General features: G+C 30.8%; 1 protein-coding gene across 4 annotated transcripts; it reads right to left on the bottom strand.

Moving 5' to 3' along the window:
• Positions 1–3580: 3580 nt before the first annotated feature.
• On the bottom strand, positions 3581–17856 carry LOC141536673 (uncharacterized). 4 transcript variants are annotated; one of them, XM_074257357.1, is made up of 11 exons: positions 16471–17855; positions 15834–15995; positions 15717–15746; positions 15088–15577; positions 12403–15000; positions 10644–11232; positions 9289–9541; positions 8634–9107; positions 7656–7928; positions 6220–6417; positions 3581–5853 (listed from the first exon to the last, which is right to left on the bottom strand). In XM_074257357.1, exons 1-11 carry the CDS (start codon positions 16700–16702, stop codon positions 4493–4495), a joined length of 6660 nt encoding a protein of 2219 aa, XP_074113458.1. In that variant the 5' UTR covers positions 16703–17855; the 3' UTR covers positions 3581–4492. The 4 variants fall into 4 exon arrangements, with proteins under 4 accessions (XP_074113458.1, XP_074113461.1, XP_074113459.1 ...); XM_074257360.1 differs by lacking the exon at positions 7656–7928 and having other exon boundaries at positions 16471–17856; XM_074257358.1 differs by lacking the exon at positions 15717–15746.
• Between the last annotated feature and the right edge of the window lie 194 nt (positions 17857–18050).

Genomic DNA, 18050 nt, shown 5'->3' with positions numbered 1-18050 from the left:
GTTAGTACAAGTTGAAACATTTTGTTAATGCAACTGATGGATTTGTTGCTATAACTATACGCATTTGTTACCACAACATATTTTTCATTTATCCCGTCTTTTGTTATTTCAACAAAATCATTTTTATGCGTGATATGATTCAAAAGTTTATATGTATATGTATGTATAAATATTAGGGTGTGCTAAAATTCAATTTCCATGAAGAACCTTTGAAAATTAGAATTTTGAGTTCCGCTTTTAGCAGGAACTATTTGGGCATTTCCTTAGATATTTTGGGGTGAGATGATTTATTTGATTTGCATAGAATTTTTTTAACAGGAGTTTAGTTTCGATATCTCCGCTGAAATTTCAAATTTTGGCCGGAAGTACCCAACTAAATCTCCTGTTAAAAATTCTATGAAAATCAAATAAATCGTCTCAACCCAAAATATCTTGGGAAATGCCTAAACACATCTTCTGCTAAAAGCGGAACTCAAAATTCCAATTTTAAAAGGTTCTTCATGGAAATTGAATTTTGGCACACCCTAATATATAGATATATACGATATAACGCGGCTTGTCACGACGATAGCGTCGCCAATTTACAATGGATCTTTACCAAACTCAACATATTTATTCTACAGATAGATACCGACAATATAATTTGTCTGTAAATGTCATATTTTTTCTTAAATATATATCAGTGAAACAAATATTTTTAAAAAAAATTATTATCAATAAAATATTGTCAATTTGACACTATTGAATAAAAATTTGTATAATTTCATATTATAAATAAAATATCCGCAAATATTACCATAAATATAATAATAATACTCATTATCCTAAGGTGGAAATAACAAGACTAATTAAGCTCATCTTCGAATATGACCTTCATATTTATCTGTAGAAAAAGTATGTTAAGTTTGAAAAATAATCCGTATTCATTATGGCTATCGTCCTTTCCGATCAAAGTAATTTTTAGATTTTTACATTTATTATGAAATCTACTTCCGTTTCGGCTGTCGAATGGTGCTTTTTTATTTTATTGAAGTTTTGATTAAATAAAAATATTTTCTTATTTATTTCAGATAACAAAATGTGCCGTCTTCTCCGATTTGACAAATCAAAATTATTGAATGGTTATCCGGTTAAAATTTCTGTTTATACAAATATTTCTTTCGTGTTTCATTCGATCGTATTTAAGAGTTTAAATCTCACCAGTCGTCTAGATTACAATTTACAATTCCAAAAGGTTCGAAATTTTCATAATAAATTTAGAACTGGTAAAACTGATTATACTTGGAACATAAATCCTCTTAAAAGGATTCACTATAATATAGAAAATCCCATTCCTTCATATGACATATTAAGATTTGCAATAGCTACTAAAAGTAGAAACATCATTTCAATATTTATTCAAATCGACTCTGTAATTGATCCTTATACTGGTATATTTGCAATTTCCATATTACTATTAATTATCACTTTAATTGCATTGGTTATTGAATATCAATTTCCTGCGGCTATTGTGAATGTGTATCGGTTATTATTATTAGATATGGCAGTAAATTTACCTATTCAAAAATTTGTTATGCGCATTATCTTTATGTTAGCATTTGTATTTGCATTTGTATTTTCTCCAGTACTTCAAGGACAGGTATTCGCTTTATTAACAAAACCGCCATACAGGAATATAGAAACCCTACAAGACTTATATAATTGTAATTATAATGTTTATTATGATAGTAACATACATGAAAATATTATGGATGTAGGATTATGGACAACAGACGATGACAAGAAATATTTACACCGGGTCGATAACCCATTCTCATTAGATTGTTTAGAATTAGCAAGCCATAATAGTTCAGTTGCATGCATCAGTTTAAGTTATAGTATATTGAGGTTCGCTTCTAAATATAAATTATACGTATCGAAAGATTTAATTTTTCCAACTTATTATGTTAGATTTTCGCGGAAAGATTGGGCGCTAAATGATCGGGTGAGGCAGAAAGTATTACATGCTACTCAAGCTGGGTTTTTTAGTTATTTAAAGAGAAAACAGGTTGATAATAAGTTAAAAAGGATGAAAGCTATTGAAAGAGCTTCAGAATCAGACAAGTATGACTTAATAGATGAGTCTAATTTAATAGGGATGTATATGTTTGTAGCGACATTGTTCATTTTGGCTGTTGCTATATTCTTCTTTGAAAATATGATTAGTCTTTTCAGATCCCGAAGGCGCAGTTAAAAATTATTAAATTTAGGATTACTAGAAAGATTTGAGTTTATTAATTTAATATTTACCGATTATTTTTCAATGAACGTTTATGATATATTTTTATTGCACGCCTGATAAGCGAAGCGTTGAGGTAGTGCTTTACTCTTTACACTTAAAAAAAAAGCAGTTTTCTCAAAACTGAAATTGATTTTTTTTTTTATTTACATAACACTTACCGGTTAATACAGGTGTACTAAAATCGGGTCAAATAATTTGTTAGGTACATAAAATATCGCATTACAGATGTTAAAAAGGCGTACCAAAAAATTTTTTTCGGGAATCGACGTAGTTATGCCTAAAACGGGCAGAAATGCAAAAAAAAATTTTGATACGCCCTTATGGCACTCATGATACCTACCGGGAGCCATAAGGGCATACCAAAAAAATTTTTTTTCGGGAAACAACGTATTTTTACTTGAAACGCGTAGAAATAATGAAAAAATTTTTTTTTCAAATTTGAATTTAACTTTGATCAATTTTTTGGAATTTGAAACTCGTGATAATTTCTTTATTTAATTAATAAAATTTTTCATCATTTCTATGCATTTAAAGTAAAAATACGTTGTTTCCTGAAAAATTTTTTTTTCAGGCATAACTCCGTTGATTCCCGGAAAAAAATTTTTTATACGCCCTTTTGCCTTTTCAAGGGTATTTTTTTCGGGGTACGGCCTTATGGCATCAGTAACGCGATATATTTAAATAAAAATTATTTTGCGTAAAATAGTAAATAATAACATTAAAGACAATCTTTTCTGGACGTGTGTCTGTGTTTATGGATTGGTGTATGTGGCAGGGAAATCAGTCGAAAAAATGATCATACCGGAATAATTTTTTTTTTATTATCTTAAGTAACACGCGACGAACTTTCTCAATTAATATAAGCGTTCGATTCACTGTCATTAAATTATTATTTATAAAAACCTAATATATGACTGTATTTTTTTGTATATCTATCTATAAATTTTATTAGAATATTTTTTTTCCTCACTTGAGAATTATAGAGCCACTAAACCATAGCAGAGTTTTCTGTTTTTTAGATTTTATTTTAATCAATTTTAGTGTGAAAAATGAGATTATGAGGCGTGCACTTTTGGATTTTCCAAACTTTTTTTAAATTTGACTGTGATTTTGTAAACGGATTATATATTTACTACTGCATATATATGATTACTGTAGCAATCACGTCGATTGCTGTTAATACCATTGTAAAATAATTATATTATTATTAGTAGTGAAATTTATTTATTTAATTAATGTATTATTGTTAATTATTAATTAAATAAATTAAAGGTAATATAAAAAAGATTGAACAATATATTTTTTCTAGTAAGTATTTTTATTTGTTTTTATGCTCTTTAAATAATCAAAATGTAATCAACAATAAATTTATTATAACATTATAGTAATGATTATATGTGTAACATAAATTTAAAATTTATAATATTTATCATATAGTAAAAAAACAAGTTACGTTTAAAAATCAAATTGTAAAATTTTTCTATATATTTGAAACAAACTAATAAATATAACTCTTTTTTTTTCTACATATTATTAATTTCTATAACAATCAATAAATCATTTTAGATGTATTTCGTGAACGCCGTAATACACTAAGTGTCAATAGTAAATTTTCATTAAATATAGACTTTTTTAAAATTAACATAATAAATGTAGAACAATACAAACAAAAATATGATAGAGCACCTCATACTTAAGGAATTTTTATTTTTTGATGTGAATTTTTACTTTAATTTTGGCACAGGCATTTTTATAGAATTTTTTTTTAGTCAGAGATGTAGCGATAGTATATTAATTAGCAACATGCTTTATTAAAAGTATCTTTATATCCAATTCAAAATGGATTATCTTGATCTTTAATCAGTTATTAATAACTTTTCCTGCGTCAAATGCGTTTAATCAATGAGCAATTAAATTTTACAAATCACTAAAAGTTCACTAAAAATTTTTATATAATTATGATAATATATCTTTGTATATTAATAATTACTTATTCTTAAATTCAGCAAATTACTTTAAATTAATTTAAAAAAATCTATCTTTGTAAATACTCATATTTGAATGTATGCATGTACTGTTAATGTAATATTAATTAAAATAGTAATAATAATAATAATAATAATAATAATAATAATAATAATAATAATAATTGTAATTATAATATTAATATTAATATTAATCATAATAAATATAACTATTAATTAATTAACATTACTCCTGTTCAATGGCACTAATATCAATAGTTTTCACCCGTGACGAATCAGTCGGCAAAAGCCTTAGCCTTTCGGGTTCGATATCAAGCATTATAATGCACATAAAACTTTTTCCAGAGGCCTGGTCTATTGGATAAATCGTAACAGGTGCAAACTTATCTACGGATCCATCGACGTAGGAGCATAACTTTTTATAAACCTGAGGAAAATGTCTTCTAAGAGATACCCCACGTAATCTTAATTGCCGCTGAATATTCGCAAAACCAATTTCACGGTTTTTTTTTGGTGTTGTTTCTTTTTTTCCAGCACTGTTTGATTGTGGTAATGATGTGAATACAAGTGTTTCAGGTGATTCCATTTCACGGGTTATATTACATGCTGGTGATGAAGATGATATTGGTTGTGAAGATGATGATGATTCTTTAGTATGTTCTTGACGCTGTTGTTGCTGTTGCTGTTGCTGTTGCTGTTGTTGTTGTTGCTGTTGCTGGTGCTGCTGGTGCTGCTGCTGCTGTTGTAATTGTTGCTGCTGTTGTTGTTGTTGTTGTTGATGATTCTGATGACGCGATTGGTGTGATTGTTGTTGTTGTTGATGATGATGGTGGTGATGGTGATGATGATGTGGTTTAGCATCTAAACGTATTTTACCACAACGAGAAATTAACTGTCGCTCCCATCTAACACCACCGACATCAGTTGACGGCACTTCATTAACAACACAAACCGCAACATAAAGGACCAACCTTGTTTCTGGATTATAAGACTTACAAAGCCGCATAACTTCCGCATAAAGTTCAGTGCCCATTTCACTGAGCAGAAGATCAGACGAACGGACATAGGTGGGCTCTCCAAGATCTTTGAAACCGTTGTTGATAAATTTTTCTGCCAACTCGGGACTGGTGAAGAAAAATTTAACTGCGCCTCGTCCATGGGCCATATATCCATGTCTCGCCAACAGTGAAATATGTTTAAGCGTTGCTAGATCGTCTTTAGCGCTTGACAGTACTTGCCGACAAATAGCGCCGACACGTGAATGCAGGCATGTTTTGCGGTGACGTTGCCAATGAGCTCTTCTGCAGTCTCTTGAACAGTATAAATACATGCAGTAATGACAGCTCTTGTATACTCTACGTGCTTCAACTAATGTCGTAGTATTGTTACATTTGTTGTGACGACATTTTACCAGATATTTATCAACAGTGGCAGTATTATCAAAGGAGACACGACGATTACGTGATGATAAATTACGATGAGATAGTGGCACAATATCACTGCCTTCACTTTTACGACGATCTTTGCTACGTTCGTTATTTAGGTTCGGTTTCTCCGTAGACTCAGTTGTATCCTGTTTAACGGACTCTGTGACAAAATTTAATCAATATTAATTTTATTATTTCATTTCATCAACTACTTGGTAAAATTAACTAAAAAATAAAAATAATAATAATTCTAATAATAATAATAGTACAAAAATAATAATAATAATAATTACAACTATAATAATAATAATAATAATAATAATAATAATAATAATAAATAATCAATAAATGGATATTAGCTTATAGCCTATTTACCAAAACTCACAATAACTAGTTCGACCTAAAGGCAATTGTGATAGCAACAACGTACGTACTATGGCAATAAATTTAATTATTTCGTAGTACTTTAATTTTTTTTTCATTGTTGAAAATCATAACTCAAAAGAAACTTACATAGTCCTCCTACCTTGGAGGTCTTGACGTAAATCACTGCAACTCTTTCCAGTTTTTCCTCCTGGGCTTGGCGTCCGTGATGAAGCTGACGGTAAACCCAATAGAGAATCAAGCACATCTTCTAGTGTCGTTGATCCAGGACTCGGTTTGTTGCGGAAAAACGCGGCCGTCATTGCCGTGGCTTGGGTATCTTTCATGTCTTCCATCGTTTCTGATAAGAAAATTTTATAATTAGTAATATTAATCACTGTTTAATCACTAATAGTAGCTTTAATAGTGCGACAAAAAAGGCAAAAAAAAAATACTTCTAACGAGTAGATGAAATGAAAACTAGTAATGAATAATTACTTACCGTGCAAGTATGAGCTGATTTAATTATAAATTATAATATAAAAAATTCCTGGGACAGTTATAGATAAATAATAAATAATAGTAATAAATTACAAAATAAACGCTGATATGAACGATAATTTATTCTACATAAGGATGTGCACTACATAAAATATCAATAATTACGAAACATACATTTAAAATATATCATTAGCATAAACATATAATATTGCTTTACGTTTGAAAATGATAAGTAAATAGAATAAGCATTTTTTGTATTTTTTTTTTGTTTTTTATAGGTAAATAATATTAACTAAAGAAAAATAGCAAACAATTTATGATAATCAATTGGCATACGTATTTTTTTATGATTATTACTGAAGATATTTTGTATGAGTAAATAATAGCAATAATAATAATATAGATATATGTAAGTGTATTATTTAATTGGAGATTGTTAAATAATTTAAAGTGAAAATAATAAATATATGGACATTGGATACAAAATATTGATTGTCTAAGTTAACATAACATCAAATGCTAACATAACATAAATAATTATTTACTTATTTAGATGAAAAAAGTTATTGAGAGCCAACAATTAAAGAAAGAGAGTGAAAAAATATCAAGTGTTATTTAATAAAATGTTAATTATTTAAAATTAATTTGTATTATAAATACGTTAAATAATTTTTAAATTATAAATCTTATCAGAAAAATATATTTTGTTTATATAAATATATATTTTTGTTATAATATTTAAAAAAAAAATTAACAAAATTTTACTATATTTACAAGTGAAAATTTGCACTGGCTCATTTGTTTAAAAATCTTAACTATGACGGAAAGATCCGCAACTTTATTTAACAGCACCATTTAATTGTGTCTCAGTACCTTTGAATGAAAATAAAAAAAAATTTAATGATAAAAAAAATCAAATTCTACTGCTACTAGTAATAATAATAATAATAATAATAATAATAATAATAATAATAATAATAATAATAATAATAATTGTAGTAATAGTAATAATAAGTTTTAATAATAATAGCAATAATAGTAAAAAGAAAAATAATAACGATGAACAAATCGTATATCCTTAGGCGAGCAGTAACTCACCACGATGATGACTGTATCGTTGTTGAGACGTATCCCGACGATAACTCGAAGACGGGGAGGGGCAGTTACTTGCGTCACTTGGCTCTAAATCCAGATAAAGTCCAGAATTCGTGGTTGATTCTATACAACTACACGATTTAGTTGTTCCCGTAGCATCACATCCTGTACAACTACACTCTTTGTCTGCTGTCAAACTCACTGGCGTTTCCGGCGAGTCAACCGGTCGTGTTCCAACAAACGAGCTCTCCATCCAGCACATTTTAATCCCTTCACCTTTCATCAACATCATTATTTATTAATCTCCGCGCTAATTGTCACTGTCAAGAGACTTTGTTATTTTAAATAAATAAAATTGTTAATGAAGGAGTGGAAATGGTAGTACCAGTAGTATAGATAAAAAGATGAAGTTAAAGAGAATATTTAAGTATATCGCATCTCTGATTCTAAAAAGGCAATTTTTTTTTCTCAAAAAAATAAAATTGAATATTTCAATAAAAACAAAAAATTCATTTAATTTTACAAGTCAGTATGTTTGAACAAAATAATATTATTAAATATAATTTACAATCGAAGTAACGATAAATATTCAAATTTACCTTATAGTCTGACTTTTATAAGTTTATACGTAAATTATTAACTAATGTATGCACTCTACTTTGAAAATCAATATAAAAGTAAAGTTTAGAATGTAAATATACAATATAAAAATGGTTTAGAAAAAAATTATCAGACTAATTAAGTGTTAGGCACACTTAAAAAAATTTAATGTTTGCTTTAGTGATAATAGAGGTACGATATACTAGTAAAACAAAAAAAAAAAACATAAAACAATTACCTGTAGTGTGGAGAATAATGGTGATGGTTGGTAGATTGTGGTGGGATGATGATAATTATATTTTAAAAGATATAAATAAAATAAATAATTGTTTGTTTGCATTGTTTTGTCGCAGAGGAGTTGTCGCATTTAATTATGCTCACCTCTGGGACTGGCGAATCTATCTTCGTAATTTCGATGATGATAATTATCACTTCTGTCATCGTTGTTATCGTCATTAAATCGAGGAGAAAGCCTTCCACCTTTTACTGTTGCCTCCTGACCGCTTTGTACATAGTGAACTATAGCTGAGGTAACTTCTTTTATCGAATTCCTCACATCGAGCTGGTGGCTAGTTCGTTGTTGTTGTTGTTGCTGTTCTTGTTCTTGCTGCTGCTGTTGCTGTTGATCTTGCTGTTGCTGCTGCTTGGGGTCCAGCTGTGGGAGGATGCCTTGAGCAAGTCGCTCGGCAGGTGTTCGTGGATTCGCCAGGCGTTCTTGGGAACGCCATCCAAGGTAGGGTTGCCGATAATTAAATGATGATCCTATTGAGTTTGCCGGTGAACTACCAGCGCTGTTTAATAAACTTGTGCTCCATCGAGAGAATACCGGCTGCGGCGTTGGACTTGAAAGCAGTCCTGTAAAGCAATTAGTCATTAAAAGAGATGTCCGTAGCTCAGGAATAGCCCGAGAAGAAAAAAAAAATTTTATTTAATTTTGATAATGGACTGTGATTTAATAAATTTTAACATGATTAACTATTTACGGTGTAATAGTAGTAGTAGTAGTAAGTACAAGTTGTGACATTAGTGTATATACCTCTGCTAGGTTGCCGGAGATTGGAAGACGATGAAAGGGAAGATAACGATGTGGTTTTAGAACCCAGCGAACGCCATCCGCTGTGTTGAGATGCATCTGAATGCCGCTTTAACCGAAATCCATCACGAGCTGCTGGTGAATTCTTATACCAATCTGGTACATTTAATCGTTGCAGTGATCTCTGGACTCTTAGCTCGTGCTCACTAGGTACACGTTCAGCCGCCATTCCTTTCTGGAGCTCATTTTCAGGAGGCTAAAATTTTAATTAAAAAAATTATAAATATATAACCCTTATTGAATAACTTAAATAATAATTAAAAAAAGAAATCGATCGCAGTAACTGATCGTCATTTATTTTTATTTATTTATTTATAAAGACTCGGTGTAACGCTAACGTCACAGAGAATGTAAATAGAATAAAAGAGCTTTACATTTTTCGCAAATGTCCGGTTTTAAAATGTCACAATTTCTCATAAGCCTGAAACAACCGGAAAGCAAGCTGAATAGTTGAATAGAAAAGAAAAAATTAATAAATAAGTCAATAGTTTGTTGTTTATATGAATGAGCAAGGTCGACGTGAAACTAGGCCTTGCCCATGCTATCGATCTTGTGATGCATCAAACTTAGATGTGGAGTAGTCGATAGCCGATGCGCAATGGACTCGACTTGCAGTAAATACTTTTGTGTCACATATCTATATATTATTGTAAACTTGATCTTCGTTAAAAATTAACCAGCAATAGAAACGGTTAAATCTTTACAATTTCACGTAGCAAATCAAATTTAAATAATAATCGCACATACTCGATAGCTCGTATATAATTTATATTAGAATATAGTTTCTCTTTTTACCTAAATTGACAGTTACGTGACATTTTAATACGAGGTCAAAGTGTCGCGCCGTTATAGCTAGCTCTTAAGATCACAAATGATAATAATGATAACAATAATCACGATGATGATGATAATGATAATAAATACTGACGGAAGTAATGTATCCGCCGGAAGCTATTGACGTGGAGTGAATTAGTATTAAATACCGATACTGATAATTTTTTACCGGTTCATTTTATTTTGGATAACCTTTGCCCTTTATCGATGAGTCAGTACTTAAAAAAAAAAAAAAAAAAAAAAAAAAAAAAAAAAAAAATTGAGTAGTATTGTCACCTGCTGTTATATCACTCGCACATAATTGTTATCAAGGAGTATATAAAAAATATTACCTTGATATTTTGATAATAGATAATAATTAATACGTCTGTCTGTTAAGATGTTCGATAGATAAAAATAAATAAATAAATGAAGATGATGACGATGATAAATAGTATGATAATAGCAAGGCTATGGCTTCTTACCTTTATAAAATGTAAATTCTCCTTATCTAGGAGAAACTCCATGGATTTATGAGGACGGTTGTGATTGATGTGTTCACCAGTGACGTCGTAGTCAGGATGGTCACTGGTGTTTCCGTCGCAACTAAACCCTGCTGGCGACTGAGATACGCGCAACAGTACGTTTTCACGGCCTTGACGCAACGTATGAGTAAGGTTGAGTAGACTGCGGGTCTTTTTGTCAGTCGTGGAAGCACCGTCGTTGATAATACTGCCGTTGTTGATATCTGGTTCCCCGTTATGAATATCCGCGTCAAGATCCGTCTCGAGCAACCCGCCTGGATGGTCTTTCATTTGGCTGGCTGACTGGTGATACTGGTGATAGTTGGGATGATGATGGTGATGGTGATGAGGTTGCTGCTGCTGCTGCATTGCACGAGCTTTCGCCATTTTGATAATAGCCGGGTTTCCTAAGTCTGTTATCGCGCGCCGGCGCGTCCCAGCTGGCTCTGGAGACGACGTACTTCGCATACTTGCTGATGCACACGCGCGGACATTCTGTAGCGGCGGCAAAGGCGGTTTGCTGATACACACTGCTGCTCGTCCGTTTGTACTGAAAAATTTATTTTAAACATTAATATTAGTTCTAGTTCACTAACATCTATCTAACACCTTTTACATATATGTATTAATATTATATATCTTCAATATTTATTTTTATTAAGCTATACTATATGTTTATGTTGGCTTTTGCTATTTCTATAAATATTCTTTTAAATAAATATTGTAGTGTATAAATAAATATAAATGGATCAGTTAGTATTTAATTAAGTAGATTAAATACTTTTTAAAGTTGGTGTAGATAGTTTACTTTAAATATTGCCGTCTGATCTTATAATAAATTATAATTTCATTAGCTTAATTACATTTGTTATTTTGGTGTCACTAAATATAATGACATGGAATGTTTATCCAATCATGAAAAAGGTTTTGAGGTTTATGTCATGTTTATTTATTTTTTTATACGCGTACTTTTTATTATTCAATTAGTAATATATCTCTAAGACAAAAAAAAAAATATCATCAGCTTTGTACTTCTAATAAAATGACATCATGTTTTTTTTTTTTTTTTTTTTTAATTCTACAAAGAAACATTTTAATAAAATATAAAATTGAGTAAACTATGAAATAAATATTATCATTATAAAATTAGGAAAAAAATTATAATCTCTTTCTGGAGTGACATATTGTTTTTTTTTCCCCCCTTCATAGAATGTAACAAAGAAATTTTTGTAACATGAAATTAATTATAGTATAATAAAAATATGTGTACAACTGTGATTTAATATGGTATGTATTAGATAAGATAGTACTTGAATTTCCATTCTGTATGTAAGTTTTCAACCTGTTTACTCATTATTATTCGATGATAAAAAAACATGAGAATAAAAAAAAACTAATTTTTAAAGAAGATAATAAAATTATTGTAGTGTAGGCGGGGGAAATTACGTCAACATTATAAATATGTGTTAATCCCCCTACTGAGTACTTAACGCAGATCACCATTACGAAAGCTTCAATTGCATGATATTTCTCATACATGATCTCAGAGTCATAAAAGAGAAAGAGAGATAAAGAGAGGAAGAGACGCGATCCAAAGAAACATTTAATCACATTTAATAGAGTTTAATATACTCACTATAATAAATTAATCAGTTAGTAAGTAAGTAAGTAATTAATTGAAATAAAATAAGCACAAACAGATAACAATAAACAAGCTTACCCAACAGACGAAGCATTGAGTTCTGGGTTGTTATCAGAGACGCTTGTGTTTTTTGAAATTTCACATAGTTGCTGTTGTTCTTGTCTCTTTTGATCATTATTCGTCTCTTCCTCTGGTGCATGTAACGGTATAATAATATAATTATGTTCAGCAACTCTTTTGCCTACATTTACGGATTGCGTGCCACATGATCGCGTATCTGTTATTATTTTACTTTTTTTATTACTGGCATCCAGTCGTGGACTCTTAGAACGCCCACTAAAACGGAATTTTGAAAAACGTTGCAAAAAACCACCAATACGGCTTTTTTTATTTTTATCGTCTTCACTCATGGTAGCGTCACTCGCAGGAGGTACTGTCACCATAGTTGATGTTTTTGTTGGTACTGTTGATGTTCTTGATGTTGTTGTTGTTGTTAATGACGCGGTAGTTAAATTTAGACGCTCGTTCTCCAAGCTCTTCGTCAACATAACTAACATCGGTTTGCTCCACGGCTGGTTATCGCTCCCTTCATAAATAACTTCCTCCTTTTTTCCCTCACTCTCCGTCCCACACTCGTCGAGGTCGCGCCCGACTATTGAATTACCAGATCGTGTATTCGACGCTGAAGTTAAACCATGATTACACACTACAGATGTAGTATTAACTATGTTTTGTTGAGTAGGCTTGGGTTCAGTGCATTGTTGCTTATGCTGCTGGTGCTGCTGTCGAGTACTTTCTCCCACCTCCGACGCATTTTTCTTTAAGATGCTTTCTTCAACCAATACCATAGGCAATTTCTCTTCTTCCTTCTCGATCGGTCGGGTTCGCCGTTGGGGGTTCTGCCGATGATTCTCTGCAAATACCCCCTCGTTTATACCTGCTCCATTCACTTTTAAGTTACTATTGTCAACTAACAGCGCCATCTCATTGCTAATACAAAATTCATTCGACTCTGAATCTTCACTATTATTTTCAACTTCAAAATTATTTAATTTTTTACTACAATTATTAGTTGAATTATTACTACTATTAATATCCATTTCTTCTTCTTCACCTTCTTCCTCCTCCTCTTCTTCTTCTTCTTTTTGTTCATCTTGGCTTTCATCACTATAATTACTATTATTATCATAGATTTTTTTATCATTACCAGTAGACAATAACGACTCAAACTCTCTAATTACTGGCTCATTTGCAATAACTTTTGTTTCTAAATATGAAAAATCTACTTCATCATCTAAAATGGGTCCCACAGCGTTTGGAATACAATTACCAGTTTCTCCATAAATTGAAAAACAAACAGAGTTTTTTTTTATCTGACTCAATAAATTATTATCATCCGACTGGTTCCTGTCACCGGCTCCATCCGATGAATTAACACCACATTTTTGGTCAACAAAACCAGCTTCATTAAGTTCATCACAAGCATCCATACGTTGAAAGGGTCTAGAGGTCAAATGAAGGGCTTTTATATAATCCGACTGTTGAGCCAACTCGTAACTTGGGTTATTGAGAACCCGTTTGCGTGTATTGGGTGATGAGTAGCCTGCAGCTGAAGACGATGGTGAATATTTGAAATTTTTATCATCTATTTCCCACTGTTGCGCTAATTCATAACTAGCATTATTTTTGACTCGTCTTGAACGATCTTTGGTAGAGGGAGTTCGCGGAATACTATCCTTAACTTGCTCCATATTATCTGGATAAGTAATTATTTCCTCGACTTTACTTCCAAGCTGACGTATTGCCTCGTCGACAACTGCATCGATATTATTTTCAATAGTCAGCACATCGAATCCACGATCTTGAATTTTAACTGTTTTTTTCTTCACAATATTATTACTTTCATCATTGGTATTTTCTTTGAAAATAGCCGATGATGAAATATCACAATTATTATTAACTTGTTCAGTTTCATTTTCAATCGATGGTATTTCTTTAACTTTTCCCTTGGCTATTATGTCATTATCCTCGGTATTATTGGAAATAATAGTATTAAACTGGTAATGTGCCATTTCATTGGGTTGGTAGTCCGCCATTTCACGATTATTATCCTCAGAATTCATAGAATCATACGTTATTGATACGACTTGCTCATTAGCAGTATCAAAAGATCCAAATAAATTGAGATTCACTGGTACACTGTTAACCCGTGTAAAATTTTCCGAGTATTTAAATGACGATAGACCAGTATTACTTACTGACGTATCATAAATATCATTACAGTATAAATTACGAGTTAAATAGTCAGTTGACAATCCGTCCAAGTCTGTTGGTAGACTGGGTACACTACGGGACTTGTTGGTGAATCTAAAATTAAAATCGGACGACATCGAGTTGCTCCACCCTCGTTGTTCAACGGGCATAATTCTCGACGGTTGGTTGTTGCTGCTGTAATCTATATTTAGCTTAGTATAAGGTGAATCCGAGAAGGAGCCAACTTGTGAACGAGTAAGATTCAAAAGCACAGCCTCTCGGCCATCAGATTCCAAACCTATTTCACGCAGGTCTATCGTACTTGTCCACTCCATGCTGGCTTGATGACGATAATTATTATCACTATCTAAAGTACTTCGAAGATAATTTTTTTCTTCATCATATCGTTGTTCCCAAACGTCTCTAAAGTATTTTTAAAAATTATTTTATTAAGTATCCTTGAATCTAATTATAAATAAAATAAAACAAAACAAGATAAAATATAAATACCTTTTGAGTTTAGGCTGCTTAAAAGTAGTCATCCCAACAAATTGACTATTATCACAACTAGTATCCAAACTTTCAAAACTTTTATACGGACGGATCTTTGCAAAAAATTGTACGTTGTCGTTGTTTGAATCGAATCTTTTTGACGGATTATAATTGTCATTCTCTGAATCTTCTAAACTGTCTGGGGACGTGTTATCAAAGTAAGAATTCGAACAGTTTGAGTATTCAAGAGAGTCGTAACTGTAGCCTGAAGGCGAAACAGCTGCACAAGCTCGTTCATTATTTTCAAATTGTACAAGAGACGACGAGCACGATGACGTTGATGATCTTGACAGCGAGCGAGGTAACGTCGACCAACGATTATTATCTTTCATTAAAGCTGTCGATGATGATTTACACCAACAATAACACTCGCTCGTGTTATTTTGACAGCGACATTTATCTGGCACCATAGAATTACACTCACTCTCATTGCTATCTAACTGCTCTCCTATTTAAAAACAATAAACAGCGTATTAGTGATTATTATTACTCTTTTTTTTTTTTTTTTTTGCCTAAAGCATTACATCATAACTACACTACAGAGTATGGAAATAAATTTTTTATAAGCAGTGTGGATGCATATTCACCCTTAACAGAAGATTTCATAAAAGCTTGTCCTTAGAAAATTAAAATAAAAAAAAATATAATGTTAGTAATGTTTGTTTCAATTTAATTTTTTTCTCGTATAAAAAATTTATTTTCACCTGCAGTTTTATTTATCGTTATATGAATAACACTTTCAGTTTCAGAATCAGAACCAAGCCAACAAGTAGTACCATCACTTCTATCAGAATCGCTCTGAAGATCCTCTGAGGTTTCTTCGAATATCGTCTCCAGGAAATCAATCTGCTGACTCAGACAGTTTTCTGCGAAATAAAAAAAAAATAATTACTATCAAGTGAATAAAACAAAACGAGTCTTATTTTTCTTTTATAAAACATAAGTAATATTATTAATAACAATAATAATGATAAATTTTCACAAATTAAGATTATTTTCTATGTTCTGTACTCTGAGAAAGCGACCTACATCTACGGTACAATTGCTTATACACAATTGTCATGCAAAGCTACGTAATCTAAAATTCTCGTATAGGTACTCTATAAAGGAAAAAATGTGTACCAATCCTTAAATACCAACACCAACAATACTAGTAAGCTAATAGTGTAATAATTAAATTTAGAGCGAGTAAATTTTCAGAGCGTGTGTGTTCCAATTATTACAGACTAGCGTAATTTAAATGAATATAAAGCACACACATGCGTGTAAGAATTACATAAATAAGAGTAACTACTGGTAAAAACTATAAACTATTAAAAACAATAAAAAATGATATGAGACCATTAGACTGTTCCTCATGTGTAGGCCGATTGTATGTCTGCTGATGCTGAATCTGATATCCGTAAGCTGGAAGCCAGGGATTCGGACCGTTTACAAGATCAACATCATTCAGCATATCATTGTTCTCGCAGTTGTCGATGTATGAATTTCCAGAGAGCTCGTTGTCTTCGCTATCAACTTTATGATGTACTGGTGTCGTCATTATCATACATTGATTATTGTTACTACTCATTTTACTTATTTTCCTTATGCGAATTCAGTCTCAAATAATTATTATTCTTATAACAAACTATTTACATTAATTATTGACTCATTTTTTTAAATTTATTTATAAGCATTATTCTCGCGTTACTCAGTACTTAGGACTTTTAATTTATAATTATCATAACTCATAACTATTATTAGTAATATTTATTTTAATCTCAATATTGATGGATAAATTATTTAAAAAACTTAAGCTTATAAACGTTGGAAACTATTGTCATGACATGAGTATTTTAGTTTCTTTTTACTTGTTCATTTTAATAATCGGAAATGCCTTATTATCTCATACGTATGTATTGAAATATCCATCCATATTCATATCACACACATACTTATTTACATACGCACATACAAAAGAAAAAAAATTAATAAAAATAAAAAATAATAACAACAATAAAATTCGTGTATATACACTGTACAGTTACATGTCTACTTGAATTCTTTAGATTCTAGATCCTCAATCTTATACTCATACATTATTATATGTTACTTAATATACATTGACAACAGGTATATGTACACGTATCTATCAAAAATATAATTATTGCATAAACTACAAATGCGCAAGCGTAATACTAACCGCGGGTACATGTGCGCGAGTTATGACAAATTTAAAAAATCAACAATTTCATAAAATAATCTACAACATTATTACAATAATTAATATTTTAAAAAATATATATATCCATATATCTATATCTATATGTATATATACTACAATTTAAAGAATTTTAGTACCATTTTAAAATCTTACATGACGGATTAATTTAATTTTTTTTATATAATTATTCTAATTATTATGAAACACTTGTCATTAGTTGACATTATCGATTACTGTTTTTTAATTGAAATAATATGCTGATAATAATATTTATTATTTATATTAATCGACGACAGCACATACAACATGGCGAATCATGCTGTCTTCCCATGGAATTGTAACCAATTGATAACTATGTCATTATTATTTATTCGTTTTATTTCAGTATATCACACACTTTACTATATCTTTCATTAGCTGATAGTATGGAAGAGTCAATAATAGTGTTACGACATTATTGGAAGCACTTATTGGTATGTATTTTAAGTCAAACAATTGTAATAATCAGGTACATTGAGACTATGGGTTCAGAACTGATAGACAAGTCCTGTTAGCTCAGTTATCCCTACTTTACTAAGTCACATGGTTAAAATGCTCCAATTGCTCACAGATGACAGCACTGTACAATTACAGAAAAAACAACTCTTTCACATTATATTTATTTTAAATCCGTTTATTTATAAACTATTAATTGTTTTTATTTTTATATTTATCA

Source organism: Cotesia typhae, unplaced genomic scaffold (assembly GCF_013202065.1).
Source record: "Cotesia typhae breed Kobodo isofemale line unplaced genomic scaffold, CoteBio_Ctyphae scaffold_152, whole genome shotgun sequence".
Taxonomy (NCBI): domain Eukaryota; kingdom Metazoa; phylum Arthropoda; class Insecta; order Hymenoptera; family Braconidae; genus Cotesia; species Cotesia typhae.
The sequence above is the reverse complement of the archived record's forward strand: the minus strand, read 5'-3'. Positions and strand labels throughout refer to the sequence as shown.